General features: G+C 43.6%; 1 protein-coding gene across 1 annotated transcript in view; it reads left to right on the top strand.

The window, feature by feature from the left end:
• Positions 1-26,818, top strand: part of LOC103190321 (pyruvate carboxylase, mitochondrial) — a 203,447-nt gene that overhangs the window by 1,145 nt on the left and 175,484 nt on the right. Inside the window, exons 2-9 of the mRNA XM_042345251.1 lie at positions 12,742-12,869; positions 17,893-18,028; positions 19,099-19,283; positions 20,348-20,513; positions 21,156-21,301; positions 21,388-21,505; positions 21,857-22,008; positions 25,897-26,015. Of these exons, the coding sequence (XP_042201185.1) occupies positions 17,893-18,028; positions 19,099-19,283; positions 20,348-20,513; positions 21,156-21,301; positions 21,388-21,505; positions 21,857-22,008; positions 25,897-26,015 (1,022 nt within the window). The 5' untranslated portion in view covers positions 12,742-12,869. The remainder of the gene's footprint in view (positions 1-12,741; positions 12,870-17,892; positions 18,029-19,098; positions 19,284-20,347; positions 20,514-21,155; positions 21,302-21,387; positions 21,506-21,856; positions 22,009-25,896; positions 26,016-26,818) is intronic.

Genomic DNA, 26,818 nt, shown 5'->3' with positions numbered 1-26,818 from the left:
TGTTGTCAGCAGCAGATTCATAAGGTTCTTTATTCATCTTTTTTGCGGTTATTTATCTATTTATTTATTTAGCTTTTCCTCCTCCAAACCTTCTCTCTCTCTCAGTCTCTCTCTCTCACACTCTCTCTCTCTCTCACACTCTCTCTCTCAGTCTCCCTCTCTCACACTCTCTCTCTCACACTCTCTCTCTCTCGCTTAGTTATTAATTCAATGTTTTTATACTTTTTTTTAAATGTAATTTAGTTTTTTTTCCCCCCCTCTCTCCTTCAAGGGGAGTAATTATTTTGTTTTCGTCCTAAGATTAAGTTCAGTTTCCTCCCTCTCCCTTTTGCCCGTCACCGTTTTACGACGGACAGTTTCGATGTCCCTTTACGATATTCCTTCATCAAATAATAATTGATAGCAATAATGATAACAGTCGCCGTTGTTTAAATGAGTTCGGTGCTCCTCTCTTCCTTCGCACGTAACCGAATTTGTTCGCGGCCACCGCCACGTTCCTCGGAGAATAAGTTTATTTCTCTCTCTCTCTCTCTCTCTCTTTATATATATATCACGAGCAAATATAAATATGCGCGTTTCGCCCACAAATAAGCGGTCAATTCACTTTGCAGTCTATTTCGTGAAGCGCTTCGAGACGTCGAGAAGACGTGAAAAGCGCTGTATCAAACGCAAGGATTATCATTATTATTGTGTATGTGTAGTATACACTTTGTATGTGTGTGTGTGTGTATATATATAAATTCAATGTTTTATGATAGTTTTCATGTAATTCTGATATTTCTGGAAGGATTTCTTTCAGGCTCTTCGTAAAATAAGTGTGTATTCTCTCTCCCCAACATCTGCATTTATTCGAGTATTTTATTTACAAGGGATTGATTGGTTTTCAATTTCGTTTTCATTCTGTTCTGGGAGGATTTCTTTTCAAATTCAGGTTCACGAAATAAATCCCTTCCCTCTGCCCTTTCTCTCTTTACAGACTTCCCCTGTTTAGTTCGGAGGGAAACTTTCAACGCCCAGGATATAGATTTTGACTGGGAGGGAGAAAGAGTGTTCTTTTTATTAAACTTAAATCTTTTGGACACGTGTTAATTCGCAGTAGTTCATAAGCAGCAAAGAAGTGTAGAAGAGGAGAGAGAGAGAGAGAATGCTGTCGAGTATTGGTGTGGGTATTTCTCTTAGGAAGAGCTGAGAAAAGATTTTCTGCTTCTTGCTCAGTAAAAACTGCAGAGTGCAATGCTGGGAGAGGTACAAGAGGTGTCAGCCTGGCTCAGCCGCTGAAACAGAAAGTCCGTCCGCTTTGGGACTTTGAGCTCACAGACTGAGCTGAAGCTCGACACCGAAAGTGCTTCTGCGTACAGTTGCTATAACCCTCGCATTTGATTTAACGCCTTATCATGTCGTGGAAACGTCTCAAAGCGCTTCACGCCGCATGATTTGAAGCGCCGATCGGCCTGTGCATGAGATGTTAAACTGAATTCCCCGTCTAATACGTACACTGTTCAGGTGGATGTTTCGTATCCCGAGGCGCTGTTTGGAAAGAGAAGGAACTTTCTCCTGTTATGTCCTGGTAACAGTCCCCCAAATAAAATTAGTTATTCACTTCATGGCTGTTTTGGGACATCGTTGTGTGCAAATTGGCATGCCATGTTTGCCTACAAATAGTCATCACACGGTAAAATCCTGTGAAGCGCTTTGAGACACCTCAAGGACGTGATAAGGTGCTATATCAAATGCAAGGATTATTATTATGTCCAAGGCCTCGGGGAAGCACAACGTTGATCAGGTGCTGCCCTTCTGATAAGACATTTAATTAGAGACCCATCTGCCAATTTATCCATTGATTAAAATGTTTACATTTGTCACAACAAGGAATGGAATGATTTCCTGGTGTTCTGACCGTAACCCGGATGGATTGGTTTGTGGACAGGTTTGGTGGGTTTGTCTAAAAGTACATACTTGACAGCAATTACGTGTGAAGTGTTTTGACGTGTTTTATACAGCAACTTCCATGCGTGCTTTGCATTCCAACAATCTTATTTTGCCCACAAATATAGACAATTCACTTTACAGTATATTCTGTGAAGGGGCTTTGAGATGTCTCGAAGATGTGAAACGCGCTGTATCAAATGCAAGGATTATTATATTATTATTTCTGGGATTTCCATGTGTAGATGGGATGCATTCAATCCTCAATTGGGTTTGGAAACTCTTAAGCGCGGTGATGGGTTTACGCACGAGTCAGATACCCGGCTGGCCAAACAAAATCTATCTGGTGGTTGTGTGATAATGATTAGAAGTGGGAACTATGACTAATTTGCTAATTCTCCTCCCTAAGCCAATTGTTGTAGAGGTCAGTGTTGCTCTGGCTGGTTCAGCTAACTGAGCACAGATGGGATTCACACCTGTTACTTTCTGGTCTGTATAGCACAGTTGTACACTGCACAAAGCCTTCAGCCAGGAAGCTGAACGTTTCAGGATGAAGTGGAGAAACGCAGCAATCAAGTGTGGTTTTCAGTAATTGACAGCAATAACAATAATGCTTGCATTTGATATACAGCCTCATCATGTTGACAAGCGGCTCAAAGTCCTTCACAGGATTTAATATAAAGTGTAGTGTCAAGTTGACACCTATTTTAACAGCTTTCAGTTTTCAAGCGATTATCAGTGCAGCCACTGAGATTTTACGCAATTTGCATGTGAAAGTTTTGTACTGTGACCACTTGAACAACTGACAGATAGTACAATTCCACATATTACTCTTTGAACTGGAAAGCGAATTGACTAGGGTTAAGGACTGACTGGGTTGATTTGAAGTGATGAATTGAGTAATCATCACAAAACAAAGCTATTGGCCTTAATGCGTTTTATCTCTGTGTGTCTCTCTTTATATTTCAAGATCTGCTCACTTGTCTACAAATCGCTTCACGCCCTGGCCCCTTCCTACCTCTCCGACCTGCTTTCTCTCCACTCGGCTGGTTCTGACCTCCTGCACGTCATGCCAGGATGCCTGAAAGGGTGGTGGAAGCTGATTCAATAACAGATTTTAAGAGAGAAGTAGAGAATTATTTGCGGAGGACAAGTTTGCAGGGCTATGGGGAGAGAGCGGGGGAGTGGGATTGATTTGGATAGCTCTTTTCAAAGAGCCGGCACAGACACGATTGGCCGAATGGTCTCCTTCTGTGCTGTATAATTCTATGATTCTATGTCATGCAGCCCAAGCTGGCGTTATGTTACATAAGGCTATTTCCTGTTACTGTATAAACCTATTGCCTGCATACTATAATATTGTTTTTCCCAAGTTTTATCTTAATTGTTGGGCGAATAATTTGTAATAATGATAATTACTTGTACTTAGTCTGTCCCCATCTTATTTTGGTATCCTGCTGGATTGGCTATAATGTGGGCATCCATGTATGATGGAAGGGTAGTGTGATAACTGTCTGGCTTCAGGCACACTACACACAGGAGAAGAGTGCCTCCTGGGACATCCCGGCAACTACTTGCAGTGTTCATGGGAACATCATTTCTAACCAACCAGCTCAGCTCACTGCTAGGTGATGTTAGCAGTAACCTGACCCCCATGGAAGTGTGACTTCTAACATGATCCGTTTGCCGGACAAAGACTCCCATTTTATAGTTCCTCTCTATGGTGTTATAACTGGGTCAGACTGTATTGCCTTTCATGTAGGGTGACTGTCGGAGCGCAGAGGAGGAAGGGAGCGGGAGGGTTTTGGCCAAATGCATGGTCAAAGAGATTATTAGGAAGGTTTTGAAGATATAGGGAGTGAAGGAACAAAACGAAAGAGAGTTCCAGAGAAGCTGGAACGTAGTGACTGAAGGCCAGTTAGGTTGCAAGCAATAGATTAGAGTTTCCTTAGGATTGATCCTGTAGTAGGTAAGTGATATAGGTAGAAGTTAAATGAATGCTTTCCTGTGGTGTAATCTGGATCAAGGGAACCAGAATGTTTATGTGGGTTATTGTTGGTACTTGGTAATGGTGCCAGATCGAGGGCACTATTGCACACTCCTCTGATAATCTTATTGTGCCGCATATGTTGACTCCCAAGTATGTATTCAATTCCCCTATAAAGTTAAGGGAAAAGTAAGGTTGGTTTCAAAAATCACACAGAACAGCTTAAAGTTTCATGAATAGATGCAAAAGTTTGGTCACTAGAGTCAAGAGGGTAGATACATTATCAAGTGTGTTAACACAACACACTGAAACCCTCTTGATTGTGAATACCATCAAAAGCTTGATAATTGGGACAGGCCAAATTATGGATAAGTAAGCAGTCACTGAGTCGTCAAAGGCAATGCAATGTACAGTCATGGGTAACACACAAAACCTTTTTTTACCTGGGCATTTCAGCACTCCTCACTCGCCCCATCTTCTTGTGTGTCAGCCCTCTCTCTCTCTCCCTCTCTTTCCCTTGCTCTATTTTGAACTGTGAGTCAGTTCTCCATGAATTAAATTAAATTCACAATGAAAAGTTAGGCTGGCATTATTTGCCACTATCTCTGTGTTGCAGTGCTGCAGATATAGTTGTACAGAATGTTGTTGTGACTGCTGTTTATATTGTTTCAAGTGATGCTTTGCTGCTTGGAGTGTCGAGTGCCTGTCAGCTGCACGTGGACAGCAGAAAGCTTTTAAACCTTGTAAATAAAAGTCTTGAGTGAAAGATATCTGCTGTTGAATGAGGGGTCTCCTTGATGTATACATTTAGATAATCTGCTAAAACATTTAAACAATCATCTCAACCACTATAGAAATGTTAAGTTAATGTGCAGCAGTCTATGCTCCGTGAATATTAACTGTGTACTAACCCTCCACAATATCACTGAAGCATTTAAAAATACACATTGAATTCACACAGTAAATATTATAAGATGTAACCATTGCCAGGGAGTGATGTCTGGTGTAATCTAATCTCTGAGTTTTCAGTGGTGGTTATATAGTGCTGGAGGGTTGATGCTAGGTGTCTGATCTCCTTCCAGTTCTGTGATTAAATTGCAAATTTGTAATCAATCCCAGATATCTGTGAATCTACATTATAGAGAAAATGAGGCTGACTTTATAGTCTGTGCTTGCAGTCCCACCCAAAAGCATATTATTCAAAACATCATTTTTATTTGGCCTGAGAAGGTGTGAGAAATATTAATGGCTAAAATAAGACAGTGGGTAGTTCAAGTGCTAGCGTGTGGGGAGGGGGGAATATCCTCTCCTGGTTATGATGTGTACATGTGCACAAGTTAAGATTGTTTGTGTCATTTCAACCTAATTTTAGTTCCCAGGCTTTGGACCACGATGGTGATGAACCAACATCTGGTTTGTATCTGGGGGTGGGACATTGTATTTGAAGAGACACAATATTAGTACTGAGAAACCGATGGCTCCAGTGGCGGAGCTAACACCAAAGTTGGCTTAATAGGAAAAGATCAGGTGAATAGCTCCAAAGGGGAACCAGCAATGGTATAGGATCGATAATCATAATCTTTGCATTTGATACAGCGCTTTATCAAGCTGTTGAGATATTTCAAAGCATTTCACAGAATATATCAAAATTTAGGCATTATTATTATACTATAAAGTGTATTGACTGTCTATTTTGTGGTTGAAAAGTGACAGCCAATTTCGTACAGCAGTGTCCCAGAAACAGTCGTGGATTGAGTGACCACATTATTTTTATCTATTTGAAAGGTTGATTACCCCCAGAAAGTGATCCACTAATCGAGATTTTGCCATGCCCGGAAATCGAACCCAGGTCCTCTCGCTTGCCAGGTGAGAGCTCTAACCAATACACTACAGGAATCCACAATGCGCAGAAAGCCTCCTGTGATATCTTTTATGCAGAGCACTGAGGAGGGCGAAAAAGTTTGAGACAGTGCACCCTGTGTTTCCTTTGTTGCATGTTTGTGTGACTGAACAAGTCGAGCCGCCCAGTACGACATTCTGTCTTCAGCGAGAGTGAGAGTTTGGCTGCTTTTGCTGTCATGCTTGGGTCAGTGATTTCTGTACTGTATTGCTAAATGCTGGCCAGTTCTCAGAGCATGCTTGTACGGTTGGAACCTAAAATCCTGACAACAGACGATTAGATTTGCAATGAATAGAAGTATTGTTTTAAGAAAGGGAGGGGTGAAATTCTTGACTGACTTCCATCCAAAAGCTTGTATCTTGAGGAAACCAGTGATCTGTTGTCAGTGAGTAGGTTGTGTTTGTAACTTTCCCTCAACAGAGAAATGTTTTTTTTTTAAAAAATGCTGCCTTTTGAGATACTCTGGTCAGGAATTGGACTTCACTTTCATGAAGGTGGTTGAAGGTTGTGGGTTTTTGTATAAAGCAGATTCCTGGAATGTTGCAGCTCAGAAAAGGGCCAAATCTGCTCTGCTGTTTTTATTAATGAGCTCATGGGTTTAATCCCACTCTCCTACACGCCCTCGTACTGTTTAATATTCCTCCTCTTTCTCAAGCAAGTGAAGTAGTCAATTCTAAGGTTTGCTTCAGTACAGCATTTAACGTGGCCCCACCTCCGTGGTTTAATGGAGTAATAATATGAATATTAACAATAATAATCCTTGTATTTGATATAGAGCCCTATCACGTCCTTGAGACATCTCAAAGCGCTTTACAGAATATACTGTAAAGTGTAGTGACAATGGACTCTGGGTGAAACACGGCAGCCAATTCCACACAGCAGTGTCCCACAAACAGTCGTGGATTGAGTGACCAAATTATTATTTATTTTTTGGAGGGATTATTACCTTGGAAAGCGGTCTGCCAATCGACTAACAATCGGGTTCCTGCTTACTGCTGGGTAAACAGGCGTGGGTGTGGAGCAAGGAGACTTGCCTACTGTTTTGCCCTACCCAGGAATCGAACCTGGGTGCTCTCGCTTGGGAGGTGAGCATTCTAACCAATATGCTGCAGGACTCCATTTAAAATGGACGATACTTCCCATCCACTGCCTACTGAATCCATGTGGAAAAGTGCTGAATCGTGGCTGCGGTCTGACTCTATGGTTATAAATGAGGTAGCTGCAAATCAATTTTCACACAAGGATTTGAATGGAGTTTGAATTACGACACTGAACTTTGTTTTGAATGAAACCTAAATTGCACTAGTCTAGAAACCTATAAAACACAGCACAGTGACTTTCTCAGACTTAGGTAATTGTTGGTTAGGTGTCTCTTTCAGCTTTTCTACAGATTAACCTGTGGGTTTTGAAGTAAAGAAGCTTTTTAGCATAAGACAGGACCTGATCAACTGTCCAGTTTCAGCTAGTAAATATGTTTGCCAGTTCTCTCCCTACGTGCCTTTGCCTGCCTGCTCAGTGATCTCATTCATTTTTGTGAATCACTTCAAAACCTTCATCCCACATGATATTGCCATAATTGGTTCACTTGTGATAACCAATATGGTCTCCATTCTGCAAATTGCATTTTGTGTGAAATTTGCTAAATATTGAATATGCATTTTACTTGAAGGGTGGAATAACACCTCATGGAGGTAAGCAGGTTAGACTGCATTTACTTGCACAGAAAACCAAATCACTTTGAGATGTTTCACTGTGATAAAGTGCTATGTTAAATGCAAGGATTGCTATTATAAATAGGTGGAGTAACACGGCAGAAGAACTAGCTTATTTCTAACCAAAATACACTCATGTCTCTCACAGAAATTTACAGCACAGAAGAAGGCCATTTGGCCCATCATTTAGTGTGGATTGCGTCACCTATGATGTTTATATGCAAGCTGTGACAAATTGTTGACTGAAGTTTTTGTTAACCTTTGGGGGAAAAAANTGTGTTGCAATTGAGTTAGTCCTGTTGCCCAAGCCTGAGTTTAGGATGGCATCTGCGCCTGTCAGGAATAAGCGGTGTTTCTCTAGTCCCTTATCTTTTTCATTCAAGGAAACCTGATGCTTGGTGAAGCAAACTTTCTGACAGATGGCGGAGAATTTTCTGGTTGCATGAACTTAGATGGATAAGGCTCAGTGCCGAAGTCTCCAGTTAAATGCTGAGTCGCTGAATTCCTGTGAAATGGGAGAACCCTGCATTTTTAGACTAAAGAGTTCCTGAACTGCATTTGTTGCTCAGGGTATGCAGCATCCAGGGGAGGAGATGATTGGAGTGTTAGTATTCTATCTAAATTCCTTTTTAGAAAAATTATCCTTCGACTTGTCTTTTTAGCTTGGGTAGCAAAATTCCTGGTATAGATAATAATAGTAATCCTTGCATTTGATATAGAGTCTTATCTTCAAGACGTCTCAAAACGCTTCACAGAATCCACGACTGTTTGAGGGACACTGCTGTGTGCAATTGGCTGCTGCATTTCGTCCACAAATCACACAGTCAATCCACTTTACAGTATATTCTGTGAAGCGCTTTGAGACGTCTCAACAATGTAATAAAGCATTATATCAAATGCAAGGATTATTATTATTCCCCAGCACTGGACTGGAGTGTGTCTAGACTCCAGTGAGCTGCAGTCTTGGAGACGTGCTTCAAGCCATAACTTTCTAACCCAGAGGTTAAGAGTCGGAACAGTCAACAAAAGATCTGTTTACACTTTATAACCAAGGAAAAAATCCTGATGGTTCTTACTGCATCACTATTGGAGGTTAAGAATAAATACCTGTGGTTTCTTTATCTGTAGCTACTATAAGTAGGCGGTTTTGAAATACAATCTGTTCGCAGTGTTGAATAGTCGAGTTCCTGCTGAGAATACCATTAGCTGGACTCCACAATCTGGAAACGAACAGAACCTAAGGTACGATCACATCCTGTTTGAAATCTGATTAGTACAGTTCAACACAGCAAGGAAAGGCTTCACCCAAAGTTTTAGTCCATTAAAGAGCAGAATTATTATGCGCAATTGGCTGCTGTGTGTCGCCCACAAAATATGTAGTCACTACATTTTACAGTACATTTTGTGAAGCGCTTTGAGACTTCTTGAAGACATAATAAGGCGCTATATCCATGCATTTGATATAGCGCTTTTCACGTCGGGAGGACGTCCCAAAGCGCTTCACACACTGTAAAGTGAATTGACTGTATATTTGTGGGTGAACGCGGCAGCCAATTGCGCACATCAATGTCCCACAAACAGTCGTAGATTGAAAATGAGCAATTATTGTTTTTAGTTTTGGAGAATTATTATTAGGCTCTGTGTGGAGTAAGGAAACTTGCCCAAGGTTTCGCCTGAATTGAACTCAGGTCTCTCGTTTGCAAGGCGAGTGCTCTAACCACTGAGTTACAGTAGTATTATTATCTTCCCCCTTCAGTTTAGAAGTTCCGTGATCTTAAATTTTAAGATACAAAATGCACTAAATGGGATTTCAGACCTCAGATCTCCTGCCACAAAGCTTTTGGTTGCTGAGGTATCTAAACTTTTCTAATTGGATGCTAATTATTCAATTGGCATATAGTCAAGCACATTTGTACTTTTTTTAAAAAAAATCTTTGCCTCAAGAAAAATCAGATGAAATCAGTGGCTCGTTCCGTACCAATAAATAGGCCTGGAGCAAAATCAATGGTCTTTACATTTCGCGCTGACTCAGAAGTTCACGTGGCACAGTTTGAAGCAACTGCAGGACTGAGGCAAGTGAGGAAAAGCAGTCTCGCATTCACTAAAACAATTATCATAATAATAATACTTGCATTTGATACAGCACCTTATCACGTCTTTGTGACGTCTTACCGCGTTCCAGATGGGCGGTGGCTGAAATTATTATCAATAAGAAGAAATTATTATTCAGAAAAATAACAATGACCAGGATTGGAAAAATCAATCTTAGCAGGTGACTGAAGCGATATAAAGCCTGCATGTAGATGGGCAAAATCCATTTGTTTCAACCCTGGCAGCCGTTTGCAGTTAGCCATCCATCACAAAGTGGAATCTGCACTTTGGCAAGTTACCTCTACCCCCGCTGAGCTCACTGGTACAGTTTCTTCTCAGTCTTTCTTTGCTCTTTCAAACACCAGAGTTGAATGAGTGAGTATTTAGTTGATTTAGATCAGTGGTGTGTGTAATTTAACTGTATGTAGTTTAACTATTTGTGTCCTTCAATTCAGTGGACAGACTTGAGCAGTGGAGGACATAATAGTTTCAGGAATCTATTTTATTATAATAATCCTTGCATTGGATATAGTGTCTTATCACATCTTTGAGACGTCTTAAAGTGCTTCACAGACTACTATAATGTGAACTGACTGTATATTTTGTGGGCGAAATGAAAAGAAGAGGCTTGTGGAGTAAGGAACTTGCTTAAGCTTGCCCTGCTCGCCCAGGAATTAAACCCAGGACCTCTTGCTTGCGAGGCGAGCGCTCTAACCACTATGCTACAGGACATCACAGAGTAGGACATTGAGATTAGAATATTTGCTTATATCAAATAAACTGGGGATACAGGCTTGGTGGGCTAAATGGCCCGATTCTATTTTCCTATGTCTTTAAACATTGAACAATGATAAAATAGCTTCAGAGTTTTAAATGGGGGTTGGAAAGGCTTCTGGCAAATAGCTCTTCAATCCTCTCCGAGCCTTGAAGCAGATCTGGTTGGATTTTTCATGCTGGCCTACGTGCTTTTAATTTGTAAAAAGGCATTTGAGATCTTATTGTTAAGAAAAGCTTCTCTCTCTGTATAGTTTCTACTTAGTAGGTGAGTGTTATTTCAGTCAATTAACTATTTTGTGCACATGCCCATTCATGTCCTGGGAACTGTTGCAACATGAAAGTGCAATGAATCTTGCTTTAAAGTTAATAACAGAACCAAATGGCATTTGTATAGGGCTTTTCATGTCGAGAGGATATCCCAAGGCGCTGACAGTCAGGGATTTGAACTCGAGCTGGGGGATTTCGATCAGGAGGCGTGGAGGGCAGGCAGGGTGGGGGTAGCAGGAATGGTCAAAGAGGAGGGTCTTGAGACAGGTCTTGAAGAATGTAAATAATAATAATCCTTGCATTTGATATAGATCAAAGGAGGGAATGAGGCGAAGGGTGGGACAGAGAGGCTGAAGGGCCGTCTGCCAATGATGGGTAATAATGCGCCTTCAGTCATCTTTTCCCTCCTCACTGCTGTCTCCTGGCACCCACTCCCAGCTCCTGTGCCAAGTCAGGACTGTCAGATAGGTTAGGTGCAGCTCCAAAATTTTCCTTCAAAAACACGTCAATTGGGAATGGGTGTGTCGGAGGTGTGCCAGGAATACGGCAGATCACTGGATGAAAGAAGTTAATGCAACTAAGTGTCTCAGGGTCAGGGAGTACACTAACTAATGAGATAGCAAATAAAATGCAGCAGAGGCTAAATTTGCTTAAAAACAGTTTAACCATTAAACGTACAAATAGGTCAATCGACTGCAGATAAAACTGTGCACCAAACAAACATACTTTTGAAAGATGCCTAACTGGAAGGGAGGGAGAGAGAGCGCGTATTCCATTCCAATAATCTATCTCTGGGATTTCCATGTGTAGGTAGGATGTGTGGAATTCTCAGTTGGGTTTAGATACTCTTAAGCACGGCGATGGTTTTCTGCATGTGGCAGACGCCTTGGCTGGCCAAAAGAAAAGGGGCAACTTGGCTCAGTGGGATCAGGTGGCTGTGGGTTCGAGTCATAAGGATGTTGAGCTCACAGTCTAAGCTGAACCTCAAATGGTGTCCTAGGAGCGTGTTGCATTTTCTGAAATACTTGTTCAGATGGATGTTAAATATCCTGCAACGTTATTCTGAAGGAGCAGGGAGTTTCTCCAGGCTACCTGGCCAACACTATCCTGGAATTCAGTTTGTTTTTCCCAGACTGATTCTTTCCGTCATCAGCTATCTGCCTTCACTCACTATTTTATTTTGTAGACCCATTGAATTTGCTAAACTGACTTGTTGTGAAATATGATTACCTGCTTATCATAGATAAATACACATTTGTGACTGTTGACATCTTTTCATTTGAGAACATTTGGGACATAAGCAGGGGTGTTGCATACCTTGTTCCAAGTGCACATGCATGAAAAAAATGATTTCACAGTGGAAGGCCCAAGATTGATCGCTTGAACCTGTGCTCCCGAGACAATTACTCGTGCACACTTTCCAGCAGCAGCAACCGTCGGGAAGTAAAGACAGATAACAAACCCTGGTTGGTTTCTCCCTTCCATAGCTCCTGTGTGCTGAGGCCGTTGTGAAGCCTCCACTGCTGCACTGGTTGAGATCCGCTCACTGCATAGGCTGGGAGTTGAACTTGTTGTTCTGTATGACTTAATTCCACTGTACACACTACGTGGTGCCTTTATCCACTAGGCTGCGAATTGACAATTTGCATCACACTGCATGTCCTTGGTGAACACAACCTTGATTCCTCTCGCGTGGCAATGACTAAATCACCAATCCATCGGATGGGCTCGTGTTAATGTCATTACTGCTGGTCTCTCTCTCTCTTGCTTTCTCTCTCTCTCTGTGTAGGAGGGACGTTTAAGATTTTTTAAAAAAGAAAACGTTTTATTCTTTGCCGTCTAAATTTTGGGGTATCGTAATTATTGCCACCTATTTTTGAGCGATTGTTTTCAAGTAAAAAGGCTTTGAGTGCAATTTAAGCATTGTGCTCACACTGTTTTTACATAAGTGATTATTTTTAGATTATTTTTTCCAGTGGTGAGTGGAGGAATCAGAGTTTAGCAACATAACAGTACACAAGAGTTTAATATTCCGCTGTTTGAGGATTAATGAACGCTGTATTGTATACTTTGACTTTCAGCTGATGTATGGTGCATCCTAGCTTCCGGTCACACACAAGGATTTTGTGTCCCTTCTTTCCCTGAGCCTGGGCTGCTCCTGTTCATTGAACTCGTCTTCAAAGGTGCCAAGTAACAGCTCGATTTAAAGGTAAGACACTTCTAACGTTGTACACATTACAGTCTGCAACTATTGTAGCATGACTAGCTTGAATGTGATTTGTGCACTTGTTTTGAGCCAGTCGGATGTCTGATACACGCAGAAACCCATCACCATGCTTAAGAGTCTCCAAACCAAGCAGATATTTCCATGCATCCCACCTACACATGGAAGTCCCACAGATAGATTGTTGGAATGGAATGCACTCTCTCTATCCCTGGAGGGATACGTCCTGCTTATCTAATTACGGAGAGTAATAGGCGCAGTTTGGCAAGAGCCAAGGCTCGGGGCGAGCCCAGAGTGTGCTTTGGGGTAACTGCTTGAGTCTAACCAAGTAAAACCACGCAGCTTGCCCATTGATGATCTACGGGTTATGGAGGGAGTGGGTGGGCCAGGACAAATTGAGGGACGGGAGGGAAATCGGCCCATGAGCTACCAGTTGGTGCCACCCTTCCTTAAGGAATACCTCACGTTAGACCCCATTGACAACAGGATGTCCTGAAAAGGACTACTTGCATTGAAAAGCACAGAGGTTCTGCTGGTACAGCTGACCCCACCACATGCTGGAAGCCAAAGACAAAAAAAACCGAGGGATTTGACATAATTAATTATTTTTTTTTAAAAAAAATGCAAACTATGTGCAAAAAGCACTCAGGTATTCCACCAAACATGAATTAAACTAAACATTACAAAACATAAACTTTGCTCTCCCAGATCGATCGAAGGTCGGTCGGTTGTTCAAAACACCAAAAAAGTAACAGTGCGTGTGAACAGTCATGTAGCTCAGTGGTTAGAGCACTCGCCTCGCAAGTGGGAGGTCCTGAGTTTGAATCCCAGGCGGGTCAGAGCGAAACATTAGGCAAGTTTCCTTACTCCACACACGCGCCTATGTTTACCTAGCGGTAAGTAGGAACCCGGTTGTCAGTCACTTGCTGGATTGCTTTTCCGGGGGTAATAATCCCTCCAAAAAAATAATGATTTGGTCACTCAATCCATGTCTGTTTATGGGGCACTGCTGTATTTCGCCCACAAAATACACAGTCACTAACTACACTTTACATTATACTCTATGAAACTCTTTGAGTAAGACATGGTAAGGCCCTGTATCAAATGTTAGGATTATTATTATGGTGGAAGTGAGGCACCCTTTGATCGTTGCCCGTAGGGCTGCCCTCCATGAACCAAGGCTGATTGGGACATTGTCAGTTTCCTGTTAGTGTAGTCTCTAGTCGGGCAAACAGCAGGAAGCTCGTCAGACACTGCTCACTTTGTGACAATTTTCACTTTCGCCTCTTTATTTTCCACTTTCTTCCTCTTCCCTCCCCTCACCGGTTTTGACTAGGTCAACCAAACCATTTAACACTTATTCCGTGTTTTTAATATAACTTTTCAGCCTTTTCTTGAAATGTATTAAAGTGAAATAAGTTGTGGGAAGAAGAGAATTTACCTTGTTGTTTTTTCTCGTTTTGCGGCAGGACGAGGTCAGCACAATCTCCTCCAGATAAGACCTGGGGGTATTTATTCTCTATCAGTGTTCGCTTAGCTGACCACAGTGCATGTGTTCTGCTCACGTAATGTGTGCCATAGAGGGAGGGAGGCAACATCTCACTCTGGGGGGAGGGAAAGAGAATTGTGGACTGGCTCATCTGCATAGCATATCATTGAAATACAAGACCTCTCAGCCTAGCTGCTGGTGAAGGTTGTCTGTCTTGTCGGTCATCGTTGGCCAGTGTTCCCACAGTCACCGTGTAGAGTTCAGAGTAAGTAGTGCAGGCTTTGCAAGTGCGAATGCTTTGAGCTTCTTCAATCTGAGCGTTTGAAATTGAAATGACTGTTTTTTGTGTGTGTGTGTGTATGTTGTCTGTGTGTGAAAAGTGTGCTGATGTGGCATGCCAGTGAATTGAACATTTGTATTTTGATTGAAAACTGCTGCCTGAGTGTAGGTCTATTTAAGGAATGTACTCTATTGGCTGAGATCACTGAATTCCATCCCTGGGAAGGGGGGGGTGTTAAGCAATAAAAGGTTTAATGGATGCTGTTTCAATCATCCTTCAATCTGAGTTTCAAGAGTTTTAAGTTCCTGCTATTTGTATTTGTCAATTCATTTCCTGAAAATATTTTCCTGTGGATAGATACACTTTTATATCGAACAGCAATATTCCTAGTCATGGGAGGAGAGTGGGAGTTATACCACTTGCATTTGATATAGTGCCAAAAAACGATGCAATATCACACATAGTTTCACAAAGCATTTCACTGTAGTGACTGTGTAGGCAAATTTGCACACGGTAAGATAATTATAACAATGTTTGCATTTGATACAGCGCCTTATTATGTCGTTGAGACGTCTCAAAGTGCTTCACAGAGTATACTGTAAAGTGGAGTGACTATACATTCTGTGAGGGAAACGGGGCAGCCAATTGTGCACAGAACAAGATGCCACAAACGGCTTTGCAGTGAGCGACCAATTAACATGGAGGGTTTTTGTTTGAGGGCTGGCAGAGATTTGTACATGTCCTATTTTCTACATCTGGACCGGAAATGTAGAGTGTAGATTGTGAAATTGTTTCGGGTGACGTGCCTGGTGGAATCTCTTCAAAAGTAGAAAGGATATTAGCATAACACGTAGGAGCAGAAATAGGCCATTCAGCCTTCGAGCCTGCCCCGCCATTCAATCATGGCTGATCTTCTGTTCCACTCATTGGTGAATTGGTCACCTCCTTGTTGTAACTGGGGGTAGGTTAGATTTTATTCACATGGTAGTTTAGAAGGGAATGTGGACTGCATTGCCACAAGTGATTATTGAGGCTGAGGCCATAACATTTAAACGGGAATTGGAGTTCTGTAGCGTAGTGGTTAGCGGGTTCGCTTTGCAAGCGAGAGTACCCGGGTTCGTTTCCCGGACAGGGGGAAACTTTGGGTAAGTTTCCTTACCCCACACACACACGACTCTGTTTACCAGGCAGTAAGTAGGAAACCGGTTATTAGTCGATTGGCGGATTGCTTTCCGAGAGTAACAATCTCTCCAAAAAAATTGGTCACTCAATCCACGAGTGTTTGCGCACAGCAGTGTCCCAGTTGGCTGCCACGTTTCGCCCACGAAATACAGAATCACTCCACTTTATAATATATCCTGTGAAGTGCTCTGAGACGTCTCAAAGACATGATAAGGTGCTGTATCAAATGCAAGGATTATTATTATTAAAGGTCCATACCTATATGGAACTCGCAGTACATTTGGTTTGTATAATCGTAAGCATGGTGACGGTCTGTGTGTGTGTCTGACACCACAGTGAAATGCACTAACTATCCTGGGAGTTGGTTACCAGACTGTGTCAGCACCTTCAAGAGGTAATTGGATACCTATTTGATGAAGAAATCGATTTGAGTTTTTTTACTTTGGGACCGGATGGTGGGTTAGTGAAAGCTCTCCCTCTGCTTGGCACACAGCGGCCTTATCCACATCCCCCAGCCTCCTTCATGTCCCTCCCTCCAGCTTGCCCAGCCCACCATCTCGTGATCGGGCTTTCAGCCCACTCTCTGGAGCTCCATCCCAGACTCTCTTCACTTCGTCCTGTCCCTCACTTCCGTCAAGGTCCACCTCAAGACCTTCCTCTTTGACAATAACAACCCAGAGAGTCGTTATGGTCTGGAACGCACTGCCTGGAAGGGTGGTGGAAGCGGATTCAATAATAGCTTTCAAAAGGGAATTGGAAAGGTACATGAAAAGGAAAAATGTGCAGGGCTATGGGGTAAGAGCGGAGGAGTGCGAGTGGTAGCTCTTTCAAAGAGCCGGGTCAGGCATGAAAAAATGTCTCCTCATCTCTCCTCTGGTTCTTTTGCCAATTATCTTAAACCTGTATCCTCTGGCTACCAACCCACTGTTTCTTCCTATCTACTCTATCAAAACCTCTCATAATACTGAACACCTCTAGTAAATCTCCCCTCAACCTTCTCTGCTCTAAGGAGAACAATCTCAGAAGTTGTGCTGTGAAACTAGAATGTTTGTTTTAATGCTGAATTCACTCAGCTCTTCCCTCCCTGACTCCTTTGTCCTCCATTCATCTGTGATCGTCAGCCCTATGTGTGGCTGCATGGGCTGCCAATGACTCCACTCCCTATCAGATTGACAAGAGGTTTGCATTACTTTACAAACTAGACCTGGGTCTGTTGTGCTTGTTTTCCTGGTATTCTGTCTGTATTTGGACAGTGTCTAACCTCTTATAGAGCGTTTATCGTGAATTCCTCACGCCAGACTGAATGTTGAGGCCTGAGCAATTGAAAGTATTAAGTAACAGGGCCTTGGGAAATCGATTAATTCAGTACGTTCAGGAATTCCAGGCATGCAACTCACTTATCTGAAGATCAGCCTGTCCATATCATTCACAAAGACAGCAATGGATGCACCTGGCGCCATGTTGTAATCACTCTCGTCCTCGCTAATTAACGCGCTGTACTGTGTGAATCTCCTGCTAATTTAGTGAGGATATTGGAGAGCTGCTTCCAATTAAGATGCTGTGGTCACCTGTTTGTGCTGGGAGGTGAAATGGTCAAACCGTGTTGAAGGGTTTTCCTGACGTGGGGATTGTGGTTCAACGTTGCACCTTCAGTTCTTGTCAGTTCACAGCTGTTGGTTCACTTTTTAGTGAAACCGAAAATGTGACCGAAACACGTTTTTAATGTTTAAGCAGTTTGAGATGTGAAAGGTGCCATATACATTTACATCTCGTAAACGTAATTCTTTAATGTAATAAATATAACTCCTCCTGATGTGAAAGATGACCACAAAGGACAGTCACTACACTTTACAGTGTATCCCTGTGAAGCGCTTTGAGACATCTCAACTCTGTGACGAGGTGCTGTATTATCAGATGCAAGAATTATTATTATTTAAATTATTTTATACAAATGTATATTCTTCAAGCGCTCTGGGACGCTACCCTGCATGAGGGGCGCTATATAAATGCAAGCTAGTGTTGTATTGTTTCCTTACCTTTGCTACTATCATTTCCAGATGCTGCAGCTCAGATATATCAAAGGGGGCTTAAGCTTGCTGGGGGTGAAACGTGTCACCGTGCTCCATGCAGCCTTTCAAAGCACACGCCAAGTACAATTCAAGCCGATCAAGAAAGTCATGGTGGCCAACAGAGGTAAGAGACCCAAGCCCTTCAGTAAAGAGGGATGAGTAGTCAGACTAACTGAACTGAGAGTGGTGTGTGTGTGGCAGAAGCTGTTTATGTGAGAGCCATAAAAAGTCTATGTCAGACAGTGCTCAGTTAGCACCCGAGTCTCGCTGTCCTCTGACGATAAGGGCCAAGCCATCGCTGTTGTTATTCCAGCCAGGCGTAAGACGCTACGTCAAATACAAGGGAGATATTAATTATGTGAGATTTTGTGGTCCTACTGGAGTTAGAAATGAATTGCGGTTGCAAAGAAATCTCTGACCACTTGGTGGTGTGAATGAGCTGCACATAGACTGGATGAGGCTTACTGTGAGGGAAGTGTGCGTTAGTTAGTTAGTTAGTTAGTTAGTTAGTTAGTTAGTTAGTTAGTTAGTTAGCCTCTTGCATCATCGCTGGGTTTGTTCCCGGTTCAGTGCTCCCACCCCATTACCGTTTACCAGGACAAGTTTTTCACTGTCACCGTCAGAAGTTTATTCACCCTCATCATTTTGCTTCCATGCAAACCCAGATTTACAGTTATTTAGTTCCTTTCACCGAGGAGAATGTCCCAAGGCGCTTGACGATCCTGATTTGGTACATGAGCTGGGGTTGAGAGCTGAGGCGGACAGGGAGGGAAAAGATGATGATGATAATAATTGCATTTGATACAGCGCCTTATCATGTCTTTGAGATGTCTCAAAGCGCTTCACACACCATACTGTAACGTGTGGTGACTGTTGTGGGCGAAACGCGGCAGCCAATTGCGTACAGACATGACTGGGTGAATCCACGACTGTTTGTGGGACATCCTTGTGCACAATTGGCTGCTGCATTTTGCCCGCAAAACACAGTCGCTACACTTTACACTATACTCTGAAGCGCTTTGAGACGTCTCGACGACGTGATAAGGCTCTATATCAAATCTAAGGATTATTATTTATATTCAAAGTTCTATGATTTGCATCTCCATTCTGTACTGATGGTGTGTTGTGTTGAACACTGGAGAGAGGATTAAAACAGACAGCTAAACGTGCTCCTTGTTCTGGTTTGTGAAACAGGTGAGATCGCCATCAGGGTGTTCCGAGCCTGCACAGAGCTCGGCATCCGGACGGTGGCTGTTTACTCCGAGCAGGACACCGGGCAGATGCACAGGCAGAAAGCTGATGAAGCCTACCTCATTGGGAAAGGACTGCCTCCTGTCGAGGCCTACCTGAACATTCCTGATATCATCAAAGTCGCAAAGGCAAGTGATCAGAGATTCTGGGCACGCACTTGTATTGTGCTTTGTGGTTCTCGCTCCCCCCAAGACAGCTATCAACTCCCATCCCATTTAATAATAATAATCTTTACATTCGATATAGCGCCATATAACATCTTCGAGATGTCTCAAAGCGCTTCACTTTGATTATACTGTTATGTAAATTGACTGTATATTTTGTGGGCAAAATAATTTCCTGATATAAATTATAGAAATTTCTTTTGTGCTCTTATTTGAGATAAGAGGTGTTTTTGAGCAGTTGTATAATGTTATTACTTGGCAATGACTGGATAGACGAGAGATGTAGTCATGAGTGAAATTTGGGCTGTAATCCTGCTCAAGTGTCGTCGCCCGTCTAACCACAAATTAAAACTGAGTTGATGAATGAGAGTTGCTGGGTTCGAAGAGGAAAATGAATGCGAATTGCTTTTTCACTGGGGTGTGACCGGGTGTGTTGATGTGTGAAACGCACAATTATTGTAAAGTCCCTTTTAACCATATTTTAACTGAACCGTAACTATTGAGACCTTGAGAGAGAGCAACAGAGGTGCAGAAGGGTCCTCAAGAAATCTGTCTCTCTCTCTCGGAAACAAACTTCTGTTTTCAAGAGAAATGTTTAAGGGGTCAGTGACTAGAAGGTCGCTAACAAAAATGTTGGCTGTGGAAAATGTTGTCCTAAGGCTGGCTCTATGGGGAGGTTGGGGGTTGTAGATTTGTCATTTAAATGCTTGCCACCTCCTTACATTTCTGAACTGCTTTCTCCGGCCTCCTGCTTTGTCCCTCGGCCCCTCTGCTCCATCCCCGGCAGCCATGCTTTCTGCCACTGCGCCACAAAGCTTTGGAACTCTCTCCCCAATCCGTCTTCCTTGCCCCCTCCTCCTCTTTTAGATCGTGCCTGAAGACCTTCCTCTTTGACCTTGTTTACAGTCACTTCCTCCCTCCCCACAGCTCGGCCACTGTGAAGCACTCCGAGATGCTGCCCGCGTGAAGGGACCTGTGTAAATGCAAGTTGTTGCTTTGATTAACTTTTCCCAATCTCCTCTATTCAGGAGAATTCAGTGGATGCCATTCACCCAGGGTATGGCTTCCTGTCAGAGAGAGCAGACCTGGCTCAGGCCTGTATTGACGCAGGAGTCTGCTTCATTGGACCGACTCCCGAAGTGGTGCACAAAATGGGGGACAAGGTGGAGGCACGAGCCATCGCTAAACAGGCCGGTATGGTTACCTGAGGCTGTTCTACTCTCACTTTATACCCCTCAATTGTCATCCTTTAAGGGAGTGGGATTGGGGCGTCAGCCTGAGACAGTTGGTAGCACGCTTGCCTTGGGTAAGAACATGGTGGGTTCCAGTCACACCTCACTGCACTGTACAACGAGATGTTAAACCCAGTTTCCATTTATAATAATAATAAATGACCGCAGGAGCTTTGGGAAAAGATGATTAATCTATTAGTCTATTAGCTAATATACTGCTATTTACTCAGAAGCCCCTCCTATCTCTGAGCTCCCAACTGTCGTAAAAGTTCAAGTCTCTAGCAGTGGACGTAGATGACGTGATAAAGCGCTATATCAAATGCAAGGATTATTATGAAAACATAGTGTGAAGTGAGGGGGTAACTAACGCGTTCAGCTGCCTTATTCATTCCACCCAGGGATACAATACAGAATTAGATTTGGAAAGCGTCTTTCACGTCGGGAGGACGTCCCACGACGCTGAACGGTCAGGGATTAGGACCCGAGCGGGGTGCGGCGGGGGGCAAAGTAAATGCCGTTTCTAAAATAACTGCCCTTTCCAAAATTATACACGGTGTATGTGAGCTTACAGTGTTTCCAATCACGATTGCCTCGTTCCACCCAGGTGTGCCGGTTGTACCCGGAACAGATGCACCTATATCAACCCTGTCGGAGGCCCAAGAGTTTTCCAACACTTATGGGTTTCCAATCATCTTCAAAGCTGCTTACGGAGGTGGCGGCAGAGGCATGAGAGTGGTCCGCAAATATGAGGTAAGGCAGCAACGGCCACAACAATTTAAATGCTATGTTGTAAGAAAATATTGTTCGTGTCAAGTGACTGTTGTTGCTGTGTGTAGGATCTGGAGGAGAATTACCAGCGAGCTTACTCTGAGGCACTATCTGCCTTCGGCAACGGCGCACTCTTCGTGGAGAGGTTCATCGAACGACCCCGGCACATAGAAGTGCAAGTGTTGGGTAAGTTACCTCAGGGTGTGTGAGTGTGAGAAAAGGTGCTACCTCTCCTTGCACACTGTCAGGTCATTGTATCAGTCTGGTCAGTTGGTAGGAGCCTTGCCTTTTCCAAAAGATTATTACTCCCACAGAAAGTGATCAGCCAATCGTCTAACAACCGGGTTCCTACTTACCGCTAGGTAAACAGAGGAGTAAGAAAACTTGCCTAAGTTGTCGCCCTGTCCTGCCCGGGAATCGAACCTGGGTCCGCTCGCTTGCGAGGCAAGTGCTTTAACCACTACCCTACAGTGCTCCACAGTATGTTAGGTCAAGTGTAAGGATTGTTATTGAGGCAGTGCCTAATTTTCTCCTCAGGTGATAAGTATGGGAATGTGGTGCACTTGTACGAGAGGGACTGTTCCATCCAGAGGCGTCACCAGAAGGTTGTGGAGATTGCTCCTGCCGCTCAACTGGACCAGCACCTGAGGGACCAGCTCACGGCCGATGCTGTGAAATTGGCAAAGATGGTAAGTCACACAGTGAGGAGATAGTAATAATCCTTGCATTTGATATCACGTTGTTGAAACTTCTCAAAGCGCTTCACATGATATACTGTAACATAAATTGACTGTGTATTTTGTGGCCGTTGACTTAATAACCAGGATCCTTCCATTTGCTATTGCGCCTTTCAAGCCTGGAGGATATCTCAAATGTGCTTTGTCACAGGATAATGTTCCCTAAACGGCCACAAAGTGAATGACCTATTTTATTTGACGGGGGATAGTTGACTAGGACACTGGGAGAGAGAAACTTATTCGCTTAAAGGAATAATATCCACATGAACAGTGCTCAACCCAGTGCACCTCGCAACAGCATCTCACAACAGGACCCAATTACTGTTAGGGGGTTTGGGGGGGAGAGAGATTGCACGTGGAAACATGAGTTGCACATTACCAGGAATCGAACAAATTATTCTTTTTTTTTATTGTGTGCATGTTCTTGTGTTATCTTTCTCTCTCTCTCTCTCTTCCTCCACATCAAATGCAATTAACTAGTGTAAAAAAAATCATGTGGAGTCAAACTTGAAGGCAAAGAATTGCTCGTGTTTCAAGGAATAATTGAGACGCCTGCTGGTAACAACTTTACAGAGGCTCACACAAAAGTCCAACATTAACTTGGAGTACCTTGGCAACTCACCATTATTGGAGAGAAAGCCTTTTATAAATCACCATGGGATCCCAATTATTGCTTCATCGAGTGTAGTTCTTGATTTAACAGGATGGTCAGATCACAGGTGGTGTTATTTAATAATCTGATCCTGTATAAGATGTGCAAATGCATTTTGAGCAGAAATCCAATTGTTTTTCTTTCTGCCTAGCCTTGTGCTCTCGGTCGATGTAGAATAAGAATTGAAATGTCCTTTCTCCTGTTTTGTAATTTTGGCATAGTAGAGGATGCAGAAGAGATTTACAGAATTATATCAAGAATGAGCATAGGCGCGATGGTCCAAATGGCCGCTTTCTGTGCTGTAAAATTAATGCTTGTGAAGACTAAGATTATGCAGTGCTGTTGGAAGCATGTAGAGTTGACTTTCCATCTTAAAGCTGTGGTTTTCCAAACTTTGATCTCCTTCCTCTCCATCCGCACCAGCGCTGAGCAGATTGTCGCAGCTTTTTTACACAATCAATATGGTCTAGTTTATTGCTGGTGGCAAACGGGGAGCATTCCAGTTTGGTGGCCAGACGTGTGTGAGATGAGGAAGTGGTAAGGCTCTGATTGAATTGCAGATTTCTGTCTCTTAATAACTAATTGGATTGGAAGGAAGTTGTAGTCAGATGGCGTGCCTTCTGTGTTGCTTTAATTGGAAATTGTGTAGACACTTAGGTAATTCTTTCTCCCTTGTCCTTCCCTAGATTGTGTGTATTTTGTCTGTCCCGTGTGAGGAGTTAGAGATAGTTGTTGAGGTTACAAAATAATTGGCTGCCACAATTCGCCCACAAAATACAGTCACTACACTTTACTGTATATCCTGTGAAGCGCTTTGAGATGTCTCGAAGCCGTGATAAGGCACTATATCAAATGCAAGGATTACTATTTATTTTCTTTGGGCAAGGCGATGTAATTATTGGTAAAAGAAATCTTTGGATCCAGATTACATTCTTCCAGCGTTTGCTGCAGTGATTCATGATCCCACTGACAGGCCTATAACAACCAGCGTTGTTTCTCACTGTTCAGTCAGACCTTCTGTCAGTTCTGAATGCTCCTTGCTGAAATGGGTGGTTAGATTGAATTCCCACGTCTGCAGTTCAGTCTCTTCCTGCTTGAACACGATCCACATCTCCAGAGATTCCCGTGTACGTAGAAGCAGAAGTTAATAGCTCAGAAACGGGCCATTTGGTCTATGAAATCTGGTGTTTGCCTCCACATCAGCCACCCCGCTTGCTTCCTATAACTATACTAGTTTGTCAGTCACTGGGGGCAGGGAATCCTCCCACTCAGCTCCTGTTAACCCTGCAGTCAAACCCCTAACTAACGGGTGGGTGATCCTAGCTGGACAAGCAGTGGGAAAGCTTGCCAGACCGCGCTCTCCATAGGCAAGCTATGTGGGTTTAGCTGGGTAGACTCTAGCAGTTACCCCAACGCACACTCGGCTCCCCCCAAACCTCGGCTCTCGCCCAACCTGCGCCTAATACTCCAGGGAGAGAGAGAGAGCATTCCATTACCACAGTCTATCTCTGGGATTCCTATGTGGCGGTGGGATGTGGGGAATTCTCAGTTTTCAGGCCCAAATTTCCAGCTCAACCATCGGGCTTCTCAAATTCCCTCTTAATTTTGAAGAATTGCAGGGACACTGGCTTTACGACTGAGGGAATTGCTAAGAACTCTCTCTCTCTCTCCTCAATCCTGTGACATCTTAAATTTTAAGGCAAATTCTGGCCTCCGATGACTCTCTTGGGATTCTATGGCTGTTCATTAAATGGGGATTTCACTGGTAAGCAGCCAAGTAATTAAAAATACACAGGCTAAGGTTGATCACCCACGAGCACTTGATTGAAGCCCACTTTAGCTGATAGGACGTCAAATGCTTAATTATCTACAGTACTTCACACCAAAGAGGTAACAACAACAGATTCAATTTACACCGTGCCTTCCACTTTGGGAGGACGTCCCAAGGTACCGAACAGTCAGGGATTAGGACCCGAGCTGGTGGTTGGGATCAGGAGTGGGGGAGGGTGGGGTAGGACGGTAGCCGAAGGCGTGGTCGAAGAGGAGAGTCTTTAGACAGGCCTTGAAGGAGGCAAGGGAGGGAGCGAGGCGGAGGATGGAATTCAAAAGGATGGGGGCAGAGACGCTGCTAATTGTGAGATGGGCCGGGCGGGGAACGTGGAGCAGGCCAGAGCCCGCTGTGTGGAAGGAATGGACACGTCAATAGAGGTAGGGAGGAGCGAGGCTATGGAGGGCTTTGAAGGCGAGGATGAGGGGATGAGGAGCCTGAATTCGGTCATTGGTTAGCTGGTTAGGGCGAGGGTGATAGGTCACAGTGCCTGGTGTAGGACAGGAGCTGCAGAGTTCTGAATGATCTGCAGCTTGTGGAGGGAAGGGTTGGGGAGGCCGACAAGTGGTTAGTCTGCTCAACACAGTCGATTTTCAAGATGCTATTTATCTTGTGGAGGTCAGGGGAGAGGGGGGGAGAGAGAGAAGTGCAGTGTGTAATATCAAATCAACCATTTGCACACATCTATCTGGGTTGTGGTTATGAACAGCGTAGCGAGCTAGCTGGTAAATCATTCCCGTTTCTTAAAGCATTGGAAAGCCATCTTCCGATCATGCCTGTGGCTTCGGCCACCTCCCCTCCCTGTCTGGCTTGGCGTCAGGCCGCGCTGCTGTTAAATGCTGTGTAAAGGTGCAATGTAAATGCAAGTCGTCGTTAAATAATGCAGTTAAATAACGTGTGCCTGGTTCTCGCCACAGAGTGGTGCAATCCATGGACCAGAATGTGCCAGTGCTTTGCTGTTCTATCTAATACTTGCCGCTAGATGGCACTGAGCTATTAAGAGAAAAAAAACGCTATGGTTGTGATCTGCGAGAAAATCGGGATACATAGGGAATGTGAAAGGACATGCAGTCCATGTAGCTCCCTCCCTCTATAGCCGCAAAACATATCCCTGTTGTGCCCTTCACGCTCCCTCCTCGTGAAGCAGAATAAGAATAATCCTGGCATTTGATACAGGGCCTATTTCATGTCTTCGAGGCGTCTCAAAGCGCTTCACAGAATATACTATAAAGTGCGGTGACTGTATTTTGTGACCGATTGCGCCCAGTGACGTCCCCACAAACAGTCGTGGATTGAGTGACCACGTTATTTTTTTTTAATCTAGTTTTTTTTAATGTATTTCGCTGCTCTCCCCATTTAGGTGAACTACGAGAATGCGGGCACTGTGGAGTTTCTGGTGGACAAGCATGGCAAGCACTTCTTCATTGAGGTCAACGCCAGGCTGCAAGTGGAGCACACAGTCACTGAGGAGATCACTCAGTGAGTACTTTGTGGCTAATTAATGATAATGGGGAAATCTACAGGCGTTTTAGGTGCAGTTAATGAGATGGTGGAAGCGCCGGGAGCAAACTGGAGGAAATGGCTTCTGTGATCACAGTGCGAGCAGGAAACAACGAGCTGTTGTTTGATTCTCTGGGGACGGCCTGCTTTTCACTTTACCTTCCTTCTGTTAGCGACAGATCACAGGCTCGCAAGCAGCCGAGATTTATGTGAGTGAATAATAATAATCCTTGTATTTGACACAGCACCTTATCAGGTCTTGGAGACGTCTCAAAGCACTTCACAAAATGTTTTGTTGACGAAACGCGGCAGCCAATTGTGCAGAGCATGGTCCCACAAACAGTCGTGGATTGAGTAATCCAATTATTATTATAATTTTTATGTGAAGGGATTATTACTCCCGGAAAAGCGATCTGCCAATCTCCTAACAACCGGCTTGATACTTACTGCGAGGTAAACAGAGGCGCGTGAAGTGAGGAAACTTGCCTAAGGTTTCACCCTGACCCAGTCAGGAATCAAACCCAGGTCCTCTTGCTTGTGCGGCGAGTGCTCTAACCACTGAGTTACAGGACTCCACAAACTTAATGATGTTCAGTAGATAGAGTTTTGGAGGTGGGGGGGGCTACGAAATTCTCTGCAGTAAATCATAGTTGAGGTGGCGTCTCGTCAAGGAACAAACCTTCTGCATGACCCTTGCCTCACACCTCCCCTTCCTCCCAGCTCGGAGTCAAACTCTGCCATTGTTGAGTGCTCTCCGACATTTTTGAGCAAATTGACTTTAT

Source organism: Callorhinchus milii, unplaced genomic scaffold (genome assembly GCF_018977255.1).
Source record: "Callorhinchus milii isolate IMCB2004 unplaced genomic scaffold, IMCB_Cmil_1.0 Scaffold37, whole genome shotgun sequence".
NCBI lineage: Eukaryota > Metazoa > Chordata > Chondrichthyes > Chimaeriformes > Callorhinchidae > Callorhinchus > Callorhinchus milii.
This window is presented reverse-complemented; position numbering and strand designations above follow the sequence as displayed.